Source organism: Taudactylus pleione, unplaced genomic scaffold (genome assembly GCF_031769625.1).
Source record: "Taudactylus pleione unplaced genomic scaffold, aTauple2 ptg001408l, whole genome shotgun sequence".
Taxonomy (NCBI): domain Eukaryota; kingdom Metazoa; phylum Chordata; class Amphibia; order Anura; family Myobatrachidae; genus Taudactylus; species Taudactylus pleione.
In genome coordinates, this window is record NW_028285808.1 from 1,077,667 (window position 1) to 1,095,958 (window position 18,292).

Sequence of the window (18,292 nt, forward strand, 5' to 3'; positions counted from 1 at the left end):
TAGTATTAGCTATAAAAGCCAATATGAAATATAATGAAGGCATTATCCTAGGCATGTAGACAGTCTAACGGGGAGACCTATCAACCCCTCTAAACAGGATAGGTGGAGAAGTTACCCATAGCAACCAATCAGCTTCCAGCTATCATTTTATAGAATGTACTATATAAATGACAGCTGATTGGTTGCTATGAGAATTACCACCATTTGTCCTCTTAAGAAGAGTTTGATGATTTTGTGAATAAACAACTAAACAAAGACTAGTGAGGTGAGTAACGCCTATTTGGCCCTCCAGAAAGTGTCACGTCTATGTAAACAAAATAAAACATGCATACAATGACATCTTTCTGATGTGTAAATAGCTGTAAATCAATCAGTACAAATTCTGCATACACAAGTGACAAAGTGCAAGTAGTACTAAGCTATAAGGGGAAAATTCACTTTGGTTTTAGCATATTGACATTATTACAGTAATAGTTCCACATGGACTTTTTCATACAGCAGAGAGGAAGGGGGAGAAGAAAAAGTCGAAGGCGAATTTAAAGGCAGCGTGGACATTGCGCCTCCAATCGTCCTCTATCTTGACGTGTCTGGAAGCTGGAGTGAGCTTGGCCATGCAGTTTAAGCAGCTAATGGCTTTCAGTTCAAAGACCGGCCACTTGCTCCCCAGACGCCCCTCCAAAATGGTGCTGAATTCTATCATGCTACCCTGCCGCAAGCTTAGCAGAACCATTTTGAACTCATTGCTCGCTTTCAGCACTATATCCTTAGTGACATCATCATCTTCCAGCGTCCAGTTTCCATTTTTGCTATTAAGAGGCATACCCACCGATATCTCAAACTTGTACCTGTCGAACTTCTTCATGTGGCAGGTATGTTTTGAGAGGAACTTGAGGCGACAGAGTTCCTCTTCCTCTATTGTGACGTTCTGTGGATCGCAAGATGGGTAAAACTCTCCGTACAAGCATCTCATCCAGTCTCCAACCAGGAGGGGTAGTATGTTCACAGCAGACTCTGCACTGTTGTCAATGTCCGTGACACGGACGTATTTGAACCTCCCCGTCCAAGTCACCCTGTGACCTTCCAAGTGGCTGCATAAAATCTGGGTCCTTGCCATGTTAGTCTCTTTCCACGACCTGGGGCCACACAAAAAGCTATACTGTTGCCAAGTCAGCGTGGAGTTATAAACCTTCATTCCTTCAGAACGGTAGACGTATATCCAGCAAAACATGACGATGGCCGTGATCCACACCAAGATCAGCTTCACGATGGAGCTTTTGGTGAGCGTCTTGACCATTTCCACCAATGAATAGTTGGCTTTGGACCACCAACGGAGAACCAGTGGAATGATGCACAAGACAAGGGTCACCACAATCTTGGTCAGCTCCAAACACAGGAACCACTTGATGAAATGGACGACACACATGACAGCAATGCCGACTAGGAGTATGGGAAGGGCGAAGAGAAAGAGGAAATAGCCTACAGATGCACGGATAAGGCCGATGGTAGTAGATTCACGAAGAATGACAACAGAAAGTTCGCACCACATAAAGCACACCAGGTATGGTACCAGATAACAGTATACCCCCTTGAAACCACGCAGCTGTGCCATTCTGAAGAAGAGGTAGAATAAGTATATGAAGAGTATGCAAGGGAGGCTTATATGGAACTCAATAAAATGTCCTACTGGCAAGGTAAAGAACGTTTTGCTAAGTAATCCAACATACGGCACAGAATCCGGCACCAAACTCACAAAGGTGAGTGCTCCAGCAGCCACTTCAGTTATTAAAGCTCTACGGGTGTAAGGTTCTGCACTCGTGCTCAGGCTCAGATAGCTGGTAACCGTGAAGAAGATAGAGATAACGGCCAGCTCTGAGCAGGGAATCCAGTGCCTATCCGATATGGGGAATGAAAATATGACAAAAAAGACCGACATCAGGAAGTAGAGATATGGTTCGAGGTGGTTCCACCCAAAATTCACTTCCGCTTGCTCAACGTCCAGGTTCGGCTCGAATCGAAGCAGCAGGTCTGTCAGTGCGCGGAAGTTCTCCCAGGCTTTGCTGTCCTGGAAAACTTTCAGGGTGCATATGACCATGGAGATGAAGGACAAGTAGAAGATGACCAGGGGGATGAAAAAGGCAAAAAACTCTATAGTAAGGTTACTTATAATGAAGAAAAAGATGAGCGCGTTGATGTGGTGTGTAGGCATAATGGTAGACAGCCAGTGCATCCCCGCCTTTGAGGCCATGTCTATGAGGTACTCTTTAAGCTCCATAATGGCGTGCAGAGGATACTTCATAATCTGGGGGAAAGAGATAGATACAGTGAATACCAGCAGTGTGGTGACTTAATCTTACACCTAAGCTTGAGTATAAAATTCAGGTCCCTCAAATTAATAGGACTCGCTTCATTTTGTACAATGTCACTTTTGCATAATTATGAACTCCATAAATGTAACAACTTTTGCTACTTCTTAATTTAAAGCTGGTCAAACTGCAACTCAACTGGGACTCCCTGTATCACCACTGCTGCTGTGTCAGACATTACATATCACTGGTTCAAAGGTAAATCATATAAAATATAAATAACATTTTGTAAAAAATTTCAACTTTACAGACATACAGATGTGTCCACATAACACTATCCTCAACTCACGCCAAATAGACCAAATTAGCTCGCCACAGACTTTAGAACATAGCCAACTCCTTAGTACACTTGGGGCCGATTTCACGGAGCCTTCCATTTTTTGGTGAGATTGCAGCTAAATTTAAAGAAGCAATCCGTTAAGAGGCTGGTTCATTCTTATAACCGATTGCTTCTTTAAATTTAGCTGCAATCTTGCAGAAAAACAGACGGCTCCGTAAAATTGGCAACTGTCACTTAAGCGAACGAAGATGCAAGTTAAGGAAAAAGTAGCGCAATGGGGATAAAGTAGCAAAATTGAGGAAACAAGAACACAACCTCGGGTAAAAAGACAGGTCTGATGCGAGCAATCCGCACCTTGCATTATTATGCTTAATCTGTGACTTTACATCAATTCTTTTACGGAAAAAAAAAAATTATAATAATCCTAAGTACTGCGAACTAAGCTGTTAACACACTATACTAGATATTGTGCGATCTTGATACTTTCTACCAATCTGTACGGCCATTGTATATATAGTGTGTACCCCCAATTCGTCGTTTATACCAATCTTTCATTGCATTGTCCCATACAATATTCCGCATGTCCAATGGGACGATTCCACAGACGACGTGGTGATGTCACATGAAGCATGTAACAATAGATCAGGCCGTTGTACGATGGATCATGTAGTGTGTATAAGGCGATGCAATATATCGTTACATCGCGTGGTGGGTTGCAACATCATTCAGGTTTGTACCCAGCTTTAGACGCAAAACTGAGGAAAAAGTAGCAAAATTTGAGGAAAAAGTGCACAGTGCGGGAATCAAGTCGTGTTTGGCGCAAAAAGGATAGGGGTACGAGGAAACTTCTGTGTCATACTGTAGGTTAAGTTCACATATTTCTATTCTCCTCATGCAACCTAATCATAGAACATTCCATTTATCATTATCCTAAAAACTACTGCTACCTCAGAGTTACCTTTTGTTGAAGGGGCAGCTCCTCTGGGCCTTTCCCGGCAAACTCATCATCCTCATCGTCGTGCAGGAACAAGTTTGAAGGAACTATTCCTTTTGCATATTTTTTGGTGATTTCCACAAAATCATCCACGGCAATGAAACTTTTAGCTGTAAAATAAAAATAAAATATAAAAAAAACAAAACAGTAAAATCAGGCAAAACGTGTATAGTTTTTATATTCCGATGATAAGAAAACAAAAATCAAACTGCCCAAAACCCATCACACAAAGCTGTATACCTGATGGCGTAAGAATCACAGAGCCCCCTACTCACCCTCACTGCTGACTAAACGTTCCAGCACCCGTCTCTCCTTCTGAGCAGACTTTGGGATCGGGCCTGGCTGCTGCTCTCCATCTGAAACACACAGTAAAATAAAAAATTCTTTACACCCAAATACCGCCTACTGGTATTTACCGTAACCATCCGCTATTTGTCTACACAGACACAGCTGATCTTTATTATGAATGGGGTTTTTTTTATTCGTTATGAAAGGAGACAAGTTTTGCAGAAGAAACATTGACGAGCACAGTTTCTGATGGAGATTGATTGGTGGCCTCAAACTATTTGATTATAACAAAAAACTATTTCATTATAACAAAAGGTTCCCAAACACGGTCCTTAAGGTCCCTCATCAGTTCAGGTTTTTGAGATATCCATGGTTGAACAAAGGTGGTTAAATCAAATTGACTGAGTTACTAACTAATTGAGATCAACTATTGTCAAACATGGATATCCTTAAAACCTGAACTGTTAGGGTGCCTTGAGGACAGAGTTTGGGAAACTCTGGTTTATGTTATTGAAAGTAAAAATGTCGTCTGCTATAAAGAACTAGCCACTATAAAGAGTTAGGGGTCAATCCAATTAGGTGCGAATTGCGAGTTGCTATTTTCTCTTCGATTTCGCATAATAAATTAATTTTGCAGTAATTAGTAACTCGCACTAAACCAATCAATCAGACTGAATTTACATTTTTCCATTCGCACTTCCCTGAGGGTGAGAGATGGACATTTCCTTTCCATCTTTATTTTATGGTTAAAATGTTGGGACACTGTGCTGAATCCCTTGGACTAATTTGGCAATTGGAGGTTTCCAATTAGCTTAATTAATCCAATAACTACACGTAATTGTTTGTGGTAAAAAAATAAATTGTTCTCCAATTACCCCAAAATCAACTTTTTCATTAGTTTAGGCAACCCAAATTTAATTACAATATTTTAATTGAAATATAAGTGATTTTTTTTTTACAGCTTGTCAAGGTGCCAACAAAGTGCCCCAATCTCTTTTTTTCCTACATTTTTTTTTTTTAAGCACTTTTCGTTTAATTTGTTTGAGATTAAACGAAAAAAGGTTGCTTTTTATAATTTTTTAAGCATTTTGTAAAAAAAAAAATTTGACACCATTTAAAAAAAACTTTCAGTACCTACCTAATGCCCACTAAGAGCCTTCTATATGGTCCTGCTAATGAAATTATCAATTTGGGGGGGTCCAGGACCAGGATGGTCTCCCCACTTTTTCATGCACTTCTCTCACATCACATTTGGCAGTCAATTCTCAAACCTCCACTGCGAGTACTGCAAATAGGCATTTTTAATTGGATTGGAGAATTCTCGAGAGTGCGCATTCATGCCAAGTGCGTGAGTTTTAAGAAACAAAACACGCTACTCACAATTCGCACCCAATTGGACTGACCCCTGTTACAGAGTTCTAGCCTTTAAAATAAAAGTATTTAAAAACAAAAAAAACAAAACAAGATTTAAAGATAAGTGCAACAACATAAGCACAGGGATGGATTGTATTGGTCGATAGTCAGATTTCACCTAACATATGTCTCTTTCCTGGGGGAGGGGGGGGGGGGGGGATGTAATTATATATATATATATATATATATACACACACACACATATATATATATATATACAGTCAGGTCCATAAATATTGGGACATTGACAGAGTTTTCATATTTTGTCCTCTATTCACCACCACAATGGCTTTGAAATGAAACAAACAAGATGTGATTTAACTGCAGACTTTCAGATTTAATTTGAGGGTAATTACATCCAAATCAAGTGAACGGTGTAGGAATTACATTGGGTTCTATATGTGCCTCACACTTTTTAAGGGGCCAAAAGTAATGGGACACACTAAACAATCCTAAATCTAACTTTCACTTTTTAATACTTTGTTGCAAATCCTTTGCAGGCAATCCTTTGCAGGCAATTACAGAACGCATAGACATCACCAGACGCTGGGTTTCATCCCTGGTGATGCTCTGCCAGGCCTCTACTGCAAATGTCTTCAGTTCCTGCTTGTTCTTGGGGCATTTTCCCTTCAGTTTTGTCTTCATCAAGTGAAATGCATGCTCACTCGGATTCAGGTCAGAGGATTGACTTGGCCATTGCATAACATTCCACTTTTTACCCTTAAAAAACTCTTTAGTTGCTTTTGCAGTATGCTTCGGGTCATTGTCCATCTGCACTGTGAAGTGCAGTCCAATGAGTTCTGAAGCATTTGACTGAATATGAGCATATAATATTGCCCGATACACTTCAGAATTCATTCTGTTGCTTTTGTCAGCAGTCACATCATCAATAAATACAAGGGAACCAGTTCCATTGGCAGCCATACATACCCACGCCATGACATTACCACCACGCTTCAATGATGAGGTGGTATGTTTTTAATCATGAGCAGTTCCTTTCCTTCTCTTCGCATCACTCTGGTACAAGTTGATCTTTGTCTCATCTGTCAATAGGATGTTGTTCCAGAACTGTAATGGCTTTTTTAGATGTTGTTTGGCAAACTCTAATCTGGTCTTCCTGTTTTTGTGGCTCACCAATGGTTTAATCTTGTGGTGAACCCTCTATATTCACTCTTGTGAAGTCTTCTCTTGATTGTTGACTTTTACACATATACATCTACCTCCTGGAGAGTGTTCTTGATTTGGCCAACTGTTGTGAAGGGGTTTTTCTTCACCAGGGAAATAATTCTTTTGTCATCCACCACAGTTGTTTTCCGTGGTCTTCCGGGTCTTTTGGTGTTGCTGAGCTCTCCGATGCGTTATTTCTTTTTAAGAATGTTCCAAACAGTTGATTTGGCCACACCTAATGTTTTTGCAATCTCTCTGATGGGTTTGTTTTCATTTTTCAGTCTAATGATGGCTTGCTTCACTGATAGTGACAGCTCTTTGGATCTCATATTGAGAGTTGACAGCAACTGATTCCAAATGCAAATGTCACACCTAGAATCAACTCCAGACCTTTTACCTGCTTAATTGATAATGAAATAACGAGGGAATAGCCCACACCTGTCCATGAAATAGCTTTTGAGTTGATAGTCCCATTACATTTGGCCCCTTAAAAAGTGGGAGGCACATATTGAAACTGTTGTAATTCCTACACTGTTCACCCGATTTGGATGTAATTACCCTCAAATTAAATCTGAAAGTCTGCAGTGAAAGCACATCTCGTTTGTTTCATTTCAAAACCATTGTGGTGGTGAATAGAAGCCAAAATCTGAAAATTCTGTCAATGTCCCAATATTTATGGACCTGACTGTGTGTGTGTGTGTGTGTGTGTGTGTGATATATATATATATATATATAGAGTTATTATACTTCACCAACCTTCAGCATTGACTTGGCTGACATTTTCTAGTAGCTCAGACACGGAAAGCTGCTGCTTTTTCTTTGGGTTCATTCTCCAGTACATCACCAATGCCGCCTTCCTTACAGCCCTCTCTAAATCCGTTTCTGTGGATAGCTTCCTCACTTCGCTCTCATTTTCATTTGTAATTCCTGGATAGACAGAGCATGGACAGATATTGCTGTAATCTGGATGCTGTTCTATAACTGAAATTAACTACCAAGAAATATCACTACAAAGCAATATGCTGCGTTTTCATTGGCTCAGAGACACATTCGGCAGCTCAGTGGTCGCAAGTCTCAACCACAAAAATTGGCATTATAACCCATTGGTTAGCTGCAGCAGCCTGTGTATAAAAATACAGCACTCTTATCACAGTTTGCTGTAGAGGCTGTGTGCTCATTTCCAAGTGCAGGTTTCAAAGTGTGATTCAAATTCAAGCAAAATTGTGGCGTTAAAGTAAAGGTAAACAGAAGGAGAACATTCTATCATCAATCTCTGATTCAGAAGGACAACCTTGAAGCAATTGTGAATTAACTGACTATTAAATATACCCCCAGGTGTTTATTTTGCAAAGAGCGGGTTTTTAGAAGTGAAGTTGTTGCCCATGGCAACCAAATTCTCTCCCCTGGACTTTACCACCTACTTTACATCTAACATTGACTCTACTGTATATATCAGGACATCTCATCCCACCAGACCCTCAGCACTCCACCCCCTCCTTTCCCAGACCACCCCTCCCCATCCATCTCACCAACTCTGACAGCTTTCTCCCTTGTATCTGGGGAGGAAGTCATGGCCCTGATCTGTCCTTTACGCCTTCCACCTCCCCCCTTGTTCCCCTCCCGCCTCCTCCACTACCTCTCTCTTTCTGCCTGTTCCCATCTTGTCCACTTCCTCTATCTCTGCCTGATCAGGCACTGCCCATTCTGCATTCAAGAATGCACTTGTCTCCCCCATTGTTAAAAAAAAAAAAACAACCTCTCTTAAAAACGTAATAGCTATTAATGGCACATCTCCTCTAGTCCCCAAGTGCGCTGTCTTGGCGTTATCCTTGACTCCTCCCTCAAACCACTACCTTTCGCAGTCCTGCAGTTTCCATCTCAAAAAAAAAATATTTCCAGGATCAGACCCTCTCACACCCTGGATGCTACGAAGACCTTCATCCACTCACTGGTAATCTCCAGATTAGGCTACTGTAATCTTTTCCTTTCTGGCCTTCCTGACTCCCACTTCACTGCACTCCAATCTGTCCTCAATGCTGCTGCTTGGCTTATCTTCCTCTCCAAACATTCTACATCTGCCTCCCCTCTACTACAAGTCCTACACTGGCTCCGCCTCCCCTTCAGAACCCAATTCAAGCTTCTCACACTCTAGCCCTCACCCTATCTTTTCCCATTTACATCTCTGAGCTCATCTCCCTTCACACTCTTGCCCGCCACTTTGCTCTACAGCTACATGCGGCCTATTCTGCCAACTGATTACTTCATCCCACTCGCCCCCCCCAAGATTTTCCCCATACTATTCCCTGTATAATGTATGTGTGTGTTTTATGTGTAAGGGGCACTACTACAGTGGGCCCTGCATAAGGGGCACTACTACAGTGGGCCCTGCATAAGGGGCACTACTACAGTGGGCCCTGCATAAGGGGCACTACTACAGTGGGCCCTGCATAAGGGGCACTACTACAGTGGGCCCTGCATAAGGGGCACTACTACAGTGGGCCCTGCATAAGGGGCACTACTACAGTGGGCCCTGCATAAGGGGCACTACTACAGTGGGCCCTGCATAAGGGGCACTACTACAGTGGGCCCTGCATAAGGGGCACTACTACAGTGGGCCCTGCATAAGGGGCACTACTACAGTGGGCCCTGCATAAGGGGCACTACTACAGTGGCACTGCTGCTAGGGGCAGTGTATAAGGGGCACTACTACATTGGGCACTGCATAAGGGGCACTACTACTAGGGGCATTAAGGTGCATATGGAATGGAAAGATATGTTCCCAGAGTGACTAGAAATGGAGGAGTGTCATGTTGACACAACCCTTTTTCAGTGACCACGCCCCTTGTGGTATGTGGTCACACCCACTTTTTTGGGGGGCATGCACACATAGTGGGGGGCTTTATTTTTCATCTTGCCCTGTGCTCCAAATACCCTAGTTATGCCACTGCTCTCTACTAACCTTCAGACTCTCAAGACCCACTTCTTTATCAAAGCCTTCCAGCTAACCCACTGCTCCATGATCCTTCCCACTATCTACAGTACCCCATCCGTGTCACCCCCTTTAGAATGTAAGCTCTCATGAGCAGGGCCCTCTTCCCTCTTGTGCTTCTCCTTCCCTTACTTACACTATCATTTACTCCTAACTCCCCACAACACCACCTAACACTAACAATTGCTGGTGCCCCTGCTGCTTTTTTAAGTGTTACAATCGCTAATGCAGCAAAGTGTATAAACCACATCCTTGTCCTGCATTGTTTGATACTTTTAATAACTGCTTTCTTGTTCCCTTCCCCCATATGTTCCCTCCGATTTATTTTTTATGTTACATTTTTCAATGTATTTCTTTTATCATTTAGGAACCTTATGTATCATCTGAGACTTCCATCTCAATATACAATACACTAACACCAAAATGTGAGTGTGGACCATATATATATATACACACACACACATACATACATTATATATTTATTTTAACACACATACATTATATATATATTAAGTCCAGGAATGATGATGTTCGTCCATGCAAGATGACGTTTTGCCTCTCTCTGAGTTCCGTTTTTTTGGAGGGAAAAATCCGAACTCCACGTGCAAACTCGAACCTATCCGAGCCTGCACATCCCTAATAAATATATATATATATACATACATACACACACACACTATATATATATATATATATATATATATATATATATACATACATATACATACACACACACATAGTATGTGTGTGTGCATATATATATATATATATATATATATATATATATATAAATAAATAAAACACACACACACATACATGGAGATAGGTACTCAAACTATAGATGATACCTCTTATTGCATTGTCAATATGCACTGAAGAAGTGCCAAAAGTCATGGGATAGCAGTATATAAAAGGTAATGGTAGGTGGCATCACTGTACTGTGACGTCTTGGAAATACCCAGACGTGCATCAGTTGTAATCTGACATCTCGTGAGTCAGTGTGAACACTGGCTAGGTTGCTCATGGTAAGGCAACGTGAATTATCAGAGTCCGAACTGGGCATTATACTGGGTGCCCGACTGATCGAGCATTCCCTTTCCGAAGTTGAGCAGATATTCAATATTCCTTGATCTACGGTGTCACCTGTGTACCAGGAATACCTCATGGAAGGCATTACCAACCCCGGCGAATGACGCGTCTACAATTAAAGTGCTCTAATATTTCTAGCACAGTTACACCAGGAACACAAACACATGCTTGGTTGCTGTGGGTGATAACACCTTTTCTAGAACACTGATCATAAACATCCCCAGCCGCTCTTATGCTAACTGCGGAGGTCTCCATATTCCCTACTGTCAGGACTACAGACTTGTATCATAAATGCGAGCAGGTCATATGGCAGGATGTGATGTCATTCTATTACTATGAGATTATAGCGGTACTCACTAATTCCTACATTAATTAGCAAGTATTTCTACTACACAGACTACACCTGTACTATCAACATCATAGAGAATATATGAATAAACTGAGCATTATAACAATTTTTACTTTTTTTATATTTTGCTTGCACCCTAGCTTTTAGATAACATACTGTTGGAAGACATTTGGGGGGTTATGTAGTAGATTTGGAGTTTAAGGAACCGCTGTGTTTTCAGTGATTCGGCACTAAGGGGTCTAGGTACTAAGCAGTGTTAGGAGACCGAGTGAAAAGTGATAAGCTGCCAGCCAATCAGCTCCTAACTGTCATCTCACAGGCTGTGTTTGAAAAATGACTGTTGGGAGCTGATTGGCTGGTACCTTATCACTTTTCACTCTGTCTCCTAACACTGCTAAGTAATAGACCCCTAAATGTAAAAAGGCAATAATAAAATGAAATAATATAAAAATAAGGCTGGTTTTGTCTTTAAATTTTGCTGCAAATCACTGAATACAAGCCGGTTCCTTTATACTCCGAATCTATTATACAACCTATTTGGTGTCTGAATACCAGGTTTGAGGCTGGGTCACATTTCCTCTCCCTCACAGATGATAAATTAAGCTCTTTTCCCATTCTCTTGGCTTAATCCATAACAAGTCGCAGAAGGGATGAATTTGTGAATTCTCACCTCCCTCAGAGTATCCGAAAATAGGCTGAGGGACCCCTGTACTGTGTAACTGGTGGAGGGCAGAATTCAAAAACTCTACCCACCATAAACCACTGCAGCGGTACTGCTTACATCTCCTGTTCCCCGAGCCTGCATGATCACTTCTCTGGGATTGTGTTACCAATATATTCTATTTCAGGTTTCACCTGCTGCACTTGCACAGTCACTGTGCCAGAGAGCGCAGAATTAGCAATACATTGCACAGTAACATTTACACATAAAAAGTAAAAATAAAATTTACGAACAGTCCTGGTGAGAATGACAGCATTTTGTGCGTGTCAAAAAAACCATCAAGCGTCCTAATTATAACACAGCACTCTGAGCTAATGCTGGACATTAGAGTGTGTACTTCACTTCTAAGGGCAGTGTTTACGCACCTCGCCTGTCTGCCAAACATCTCCGCAGAAGCTTCACTGCGTCCCTACGACCTTGCTTGGCAGACTGGATCAGCCAGTTTACTGCTGCACAGCTGTTCACTTCTTCATCCTGCTCTTCAGCAAGTTTCAGGTAGTATTTTCCTACCTGCAGCATGATACAGTACGGAAATCAAACTGGGATTTAAAAGAGGCTTCAGTTAACAAGAAAACATCGTACTGCCAACCGGGCAACACTCGCCACCAAATGCACCCCCCTCCCTCCCCCAATGAACCATTATCTTCCGCACAGCAACCCCAGCGTGACATAACCAGTTGATATCCGTAGGGTAACAAAAGGCAAACGTAAAGATCACAATAAGGGCAGACAGCATAAATACTATGATCACAAGATGTACAGTCCCCTTTCAATATATAAGCCTTTGGTGTAGACCTCCTTCAATTCATGAACTAATATTATGATTTGTGAAGTTGTGACCTTTAAATCATTGCTTTACAAAAGTTCCACTTATCACAGCGCCATATACAGTATAAATCCCATTTGCTTAGATCGCTGTTTGGGTATGTTTACTATATTGACATTCCCCATGTCGACATGGTTAAAATGGCCTAGTCATAAATGTGGACAGTTGGGAAATGTCGACATGACCATTAGGTCTAGGGGTTTAGATTCGACGTTAGGGTTACTGTGAGGTTAGGGTTACACTTACCTTAGGACATTGCCAAACCTAAGACCCTGACGACATCTCATTAGTGTCGACATAGTAAATATTGATATGATAAATGTCAACTATAATCTTTTGGCTGGCAATAGTATAGATAATAAGTAATATTAGATAGCCACATGCTGCAATTTGATATATTTTTTATTGCACTGTTAAAGATCCAATGTGCAATAACTGAAGCCTTTATTTATAAATTGGCAAAGCAATCAGTACTGTGGGTACAAAAACGTTATCCTGAATCCAACCATTTACTGATTAAACAGAATTTACTGCACAGATGTGACAGAGCAATGTATCAAGAGAACATGATCGAAAATACTTAAAACACTGTTTCACCCCGCGCTGTCCTGACTGGAAAGACAGATGAGGGCTGTATAATGCTGCGGAGAGGGGGCGTGGTCACATGAAACCAAATTAAGCAGCAAGAACAGAGATTGGTCCTCCTGCTCATACCCATCTCAAGCAACCAGGCAAATGGAGGAGCCTCAGGAAAATCTATTTCAGTTTGCAGCTCCTGGACTCCGCTGAGATGATAGAATTGGTCAGTATCAATATACTGAGCATCTGAAAATACTGCTTTACATGGACCACTGACCTTAAAAGAAGTTGCCTCATACAAAACTATGAGTTATGGTAGACGAACCTTCGTTAATTCTATTTCTTCGAAGTCCATAGGATCCACAGGGATACCATGGGGTGTGTGGTTGGAGTGATCCAGGCACCAAACTGTTAAGCTTAGCTCCCAGAATGCCTGTGGCTGGGGGCAGGGTATCTGTGGAGGAGGACCGAGGCAAACAGTTTTACAAACAAGCCCAAGGCAGGAGCATGAAAGAGGAGAAGGAAGAACAGTACACTCAAGAAACACTCTACCAGAAGATGATGGAATCAGTGATCAAGAGGAAATATACCCATTGAGGCCAGGTGCGTCAGGGTGGGCGCCCTGTGGATCCTATGGACTTCGAAGAAATAGAGTTAACAAAAGGTAAGTCTACCATGAGGTTTAATTTCTTCTTCAGGGTCCACAGGGTATGCACAGGGATACCATGGGGATGTCCCATAGCAGTTTCCCTAAGGGTGGGGACGCTCCTGAGCAGAAAGGAGAATCCGATGCCCAAAGGAAGCATCCAGAGAGGCAAAAGGTATCAAAGGCGTAGAACCTGAGAATGGTGTGGATGGAAGACCACGTGGCTGCCTTGCACAGCTGTTCAGCAGAAGCGCCAATTCAAACCGCCCACGTGAGTCTCACAGACTAAGTAGAATGTGGTGAAACCCTGTTTGGAACAGGAAGATTAGCTTGCGTGTAGGCCTGAGAGATTGTCATGTGGAGCCAATGAGCAAGATTCTGTTTGTTAGCTGGCCAGCCTCGCTTGTGAAAGCCATACAACACAAAAAGAGAATCCAATTTCCTAAAGGAATTAGTACGATCCACGTAGATCAGAAGTGCATATGGTACATATCCAGAAGGCTTCTCCTGCAGAGAGATCGGAGGACTGGAAGGCAGGAACCACAAACTCTTCATTCAAATGGAACCGGGATACCACTTTAGGGAGGTACCCAGCCCTAGTACAGAGGACAGCTTTGTCCTGATGAAAGATCAAGAATGGGAAGCGACAGGAGAGCGCTGCCAAATCAGATACCCTGCGGGCAAGAGAGATAGCGGGGAGAAAGAGCGTCTTCACCGTCTGCCACTTGAGGTCTACAGAGTCCAGAGGTTCAAACGAAGGAGCCTGTAGAGCCCTGAGAACCAAGGACAAATCCCACGGAGCTACCAGAGGGACAAAAGGGAGGTTGAAGATGGAGAATCCCCTGAAAGAATGTTGTGACATCAGACAGGGGAGCAATCCTTTGATGGAACCAGAAGGACAACGCAGAAATCTGAACTCTAAGGGAGACCAAGGTATAACCCAGCCTGGAGAAAGGCAAGCACCCGGGATACCCTAAAAACTGTAAGTTCATAACCTCTCGGGGAGCACCATTGAAAGTAAGAGTGACAAACTCTGTAATAGATGTGGGCGGAGGCAGGCTTACGTACCCTGAACATTGTCTGGACCAGAGAGTGAGAGAAACCCTTGGCTCTTACAAGGGATGACTCAAGAGCCACGCAGTCAAAGACAGACAAGGTAGGTCCAGGTGCCGGCAAGAACCCTGTGCTAATAGATCCTGCCGTAGAGGCAGTGGAAACAGAGTGTCTATGGAGAGATTCTGTAGGGCAGCGAACCAATGTCGCCTGGGCCAGGCCGGGGCTATTAGTATCACCATGCTGCCCTCTTGCTTGAACTTTCGAAGCACCCTCGGAAGGAGTGAGATCGGAGAAAAGGAGATATGAGAGATTGAAGTCCCACCTCACTGCCAGAGCGTCCACGAAGGCGGCTGAGGGGTCTCTGGTCCCGAACCCGCTCCTGGGGACCTTGTGGTTGTGACGTGAGGCCATGAGGTCTACATCTGGCAGGCCCCATTTGTCCACCAGGAGTTGAAAGACATCCGGGTGTGTTTGTCCTGACAGTTTAGGAAGTCTGCTTCCCAGTTGAGGACTCCTAGAATGAACACTGCAGAGATTTCTGGGAGATGACCTTTGGCCCAAACCAGAATGTTTGCCACTTCCCACATGGCTGCCTCCCCTGATGGTTGAAGTACGCAACCGCAGTTGTGTTGTCGGACTGGATCTGGACCGGCTGGAGAAGATCCTGAACCTGAGTGAGTGCTCTGTACACTGCTCGAAGCTCCAGAATGTTATGGGCAGGCGACTTTCCCCGAGTTATCCACCGTCCCTGAAAGGAATGACGACAGACTACTGCACCCCATCCGTGAAGGATGGCATCTGTCATTAGAAGTTCTCAATCTGGCATCCAGAAGGGGCAACCCTTGTCCAGATGGGACGTCTGTAGTCACCGTGAGAGGGAAAGCTGAACCTCCGGAGAGAGAAGGATCGTCTGGGACTGGATCAGATGATACTGTCAGTTCCACTGGGAGAGAATCAGTTGTTGCCGAGGCCTGGAGTGGAACTGCGCGTATTCCACCATATCGAAGGTTGACACCATGGACCCCAGGACCTGCATTGCTGAGTGAATGGATACCCTCCGATTGTGGAGCAAGCTGCGCACCCGCAAGTGTAGTGTCAATATCTTGTCTGCTGGCAGAAAGAACCTCTGTATTCGGGAAGCTAGGAGTGCCCCCAGATGTATCGTCCGTTGTCGGAGATAGGGAGGACTTTTTCCAATTGATGATCCATAGCATTGTAACACAACCGGCGAGTGTGCAAAGATTAAGAGGTCATCTAAGTATAGCAGAATTCCCTGGCATCTGAGGTGTACCGCCATAACCGTCATTATTTTGGTAAGGGGCTGTTGACAGACCAAAGGGTAATGCCCAAAACTGGTAATGTTGCTGCAGAACAGCAAACCGTAGGAACCGCTGGTGGGTTGGAGTAATAGGCACATGCAGGTATGCACCCTGAATGTCCAGAGAAACCATGAAATCCCCCAGCTCCATTGCCAGGACAATTGATCGTAAAGTTTCCATGCGGAACTTGGGCACTCTGATAAATCTGTTGAGGGGTTAGAGATTCGGAATAGGGCGATGAGACCCATTCAGCTTCTGAATCAAAAGAGTGGAATAAAAACCAGTTCCTCTCTGAGCCGAAGGAACCGGTATTATCACCCCTGAACGCAGCAGGGAGTGAATGGCTTCCTCAGGGTCTGATGGGGAACTTGTACAAAAAAAATTGGTGCGGAGGATGCCTCAAGAAAGTGGGGCGTATCCCTGAGAAACGACTTCTCAGACCCAGTCATCTGTTGTTGTTTGACGCCAAGAGTCGACATATTGAAGAAGTCGGCCTCCCACCCTGGAGTCCCCCAAGAGGAGGCCCGCCCCATCAGGCTGAAGGTTTGCCATCAGACTTGGCAGCTGGACGTCTGGCTGACCACGGCTGCTTGACTCGCAGCCTTGTGGCCTTGAGCGAGCCAGACTGCCTGGGAAAAACTTGTCCTCTTGCCTTACCCTGGGGGTAAAAGGACCAAGAAGAGGATAGCCTAGGCTTAGGGGCAGTTGCTGATGGCAGAAAGGTAGACTTTGAGGCTGCCACGATAGCCACAATCTTGTCCAATTCCGTGTAAAACAACCTGTCTCAAGGGAAGGGTAAGATTTGAATGCCTTTTTGGATCCTATGTCCGCCTTCCAGTACCGTAGCCAAAGGACCTGGCGTGCGACTACCAAGGTCGCAGGTGCCTTAGAAGTAATAAGTCCAGTATCCAACTAAGCTTCTCCCAAAGAAGAGCTGCATCCGGAATATGGGAGATATAGGCCAGTTGTTACCTGGTAGCATCTGATTGCAGGTTCTCTTCCAAGAGACTAGACTGACTTGAGACAAGTTTCTAGCTTTCGATCCGTGGCCTCCTTAAGGGAGGATGTAGATGGTAAAGGCAGCATAGAGTTTCTGACTAAGCGTGCCACATGCGCTTCAACAGTGGGAGGGACTTCCCATTTAGTACATTCCTTAGTAGGGAGAAGGTATTTTTTTGGGACCTGGAAGTACCCAAAGCTTCCCCCATGAGCTGTTCTGATTGAGGGAATTCTGCTTTAACCACCTTCTGATGTTTATACATCGAGGTTTAAGACTTAGGGGCCGGTTCATCATCCTCTCTATTTAGGATTGATTTAACCGCAGGAACATCCACTATTGATTGACGGTACTCACTCATAGAGAGAACCTTGTGCGTCATCTGCCTCCTCAGATGACATAGGGAGGACATAGGAATGCATAGGGGGTACAGACATTTTAACAGCTGTGGGTACCCCATGGTAGGAGGTAGCATGGGAGTTGATGATAAACGATCCATTAGCTGCATCATAACATGGGATGAGGCCACCCAGGGTGGCTCATATACCGGGGCTGATGAAGTGGATTGGTGAGCAGATTTATAACAATTAGCACATAGACACACCTGCAAGAAATCCTGAGAGGACAAGCCCACAAAACAGTATTTACATGTAACCAGCCTCCTGTTTATCCTTGCCTTTGGAAGACATAGAAATAGCCAATGATACCCCTTTCCCGGGTAGCCGCCCCTGCAATTGACCAGGGTTTTTCCCGGGACTTAAGTCCTGGGAAATTACCCTGCTTCTGTCTGAATGGTGCTACCCGGGAATTTACTACTCCCGGGTTGCACCAAGCAGCGCCGGTGGCTGTGGCGCTGACAACCGAGTCAACGACCATGGCCGGGTCCTCACACCGGCGCTGGAGACCGCCGGTGGTTCGCAGCCACAGCGGGCTGCCCGCACTCCCGCTGGACCACCAGGGTAGATAGGAGTTATTATATTATAGATAGGAGTTATTTTATTAACTATTTAATAGAGGCTGCACTTTGATCGGACGGCTGCCTGCTGCATGATGATGACATCATCAGCGGCAGCCAGAGAGGGGATAGGTTAGGAAGAGCAGAGGAGAGTCAGGTAATATTTAAAACTAAAAAACCTGGCTTATGTCTGAAAGGGGTCTACCTGGGAATTTCCCGGGTAGACACTGTAGTGTGAAAGGGGGGTCTCGACCAAATATC

At 43.9% G+C, this 18,292-nt stretch overlaps 1 protein-coding gene across 2 annotated transcripts in view; it reads right to left on the reverse strand.

Moving 5' to 3' along the window:
• Nucleotides 1-341: 341 nt before the first annotated feature.
• The window catches only part of WFS1 (wolframin ER transmembrane glycoprotein), a 29,831-nt gene continuing 11,880 nt past the window's right edge, over nt 342-18,292 (reverse strand). For both annotated transcript variants that reach the window (XM_088463574.1, XM_088463575.1), the window contains exons 4-8: nt 12,019-12,163; nt 7,262-7,432; nt 3,913-3,993; nt 3,602-3,747; nt 342-2,299 (exon numbers count right to left, since the gene is read on the reverse strand). In XM_088463574.1, coding sequence (XP_088319700.1) covers nt 491-2,299; nt 3,602-3,747; nt 3,913-3,993; nt 7,262-7,432; nt 12,019-12,163 — 2,352 coding nt within the window. In that variant the 3' untranslated portion in view covers nt 342-490. The remainder of the gene's footprint in view (nt 2,300-3,601; nt 3,748-3,912; nt 3,994-7,261; nt 7,433-12,018; nt 12,164-18,292) is intronic.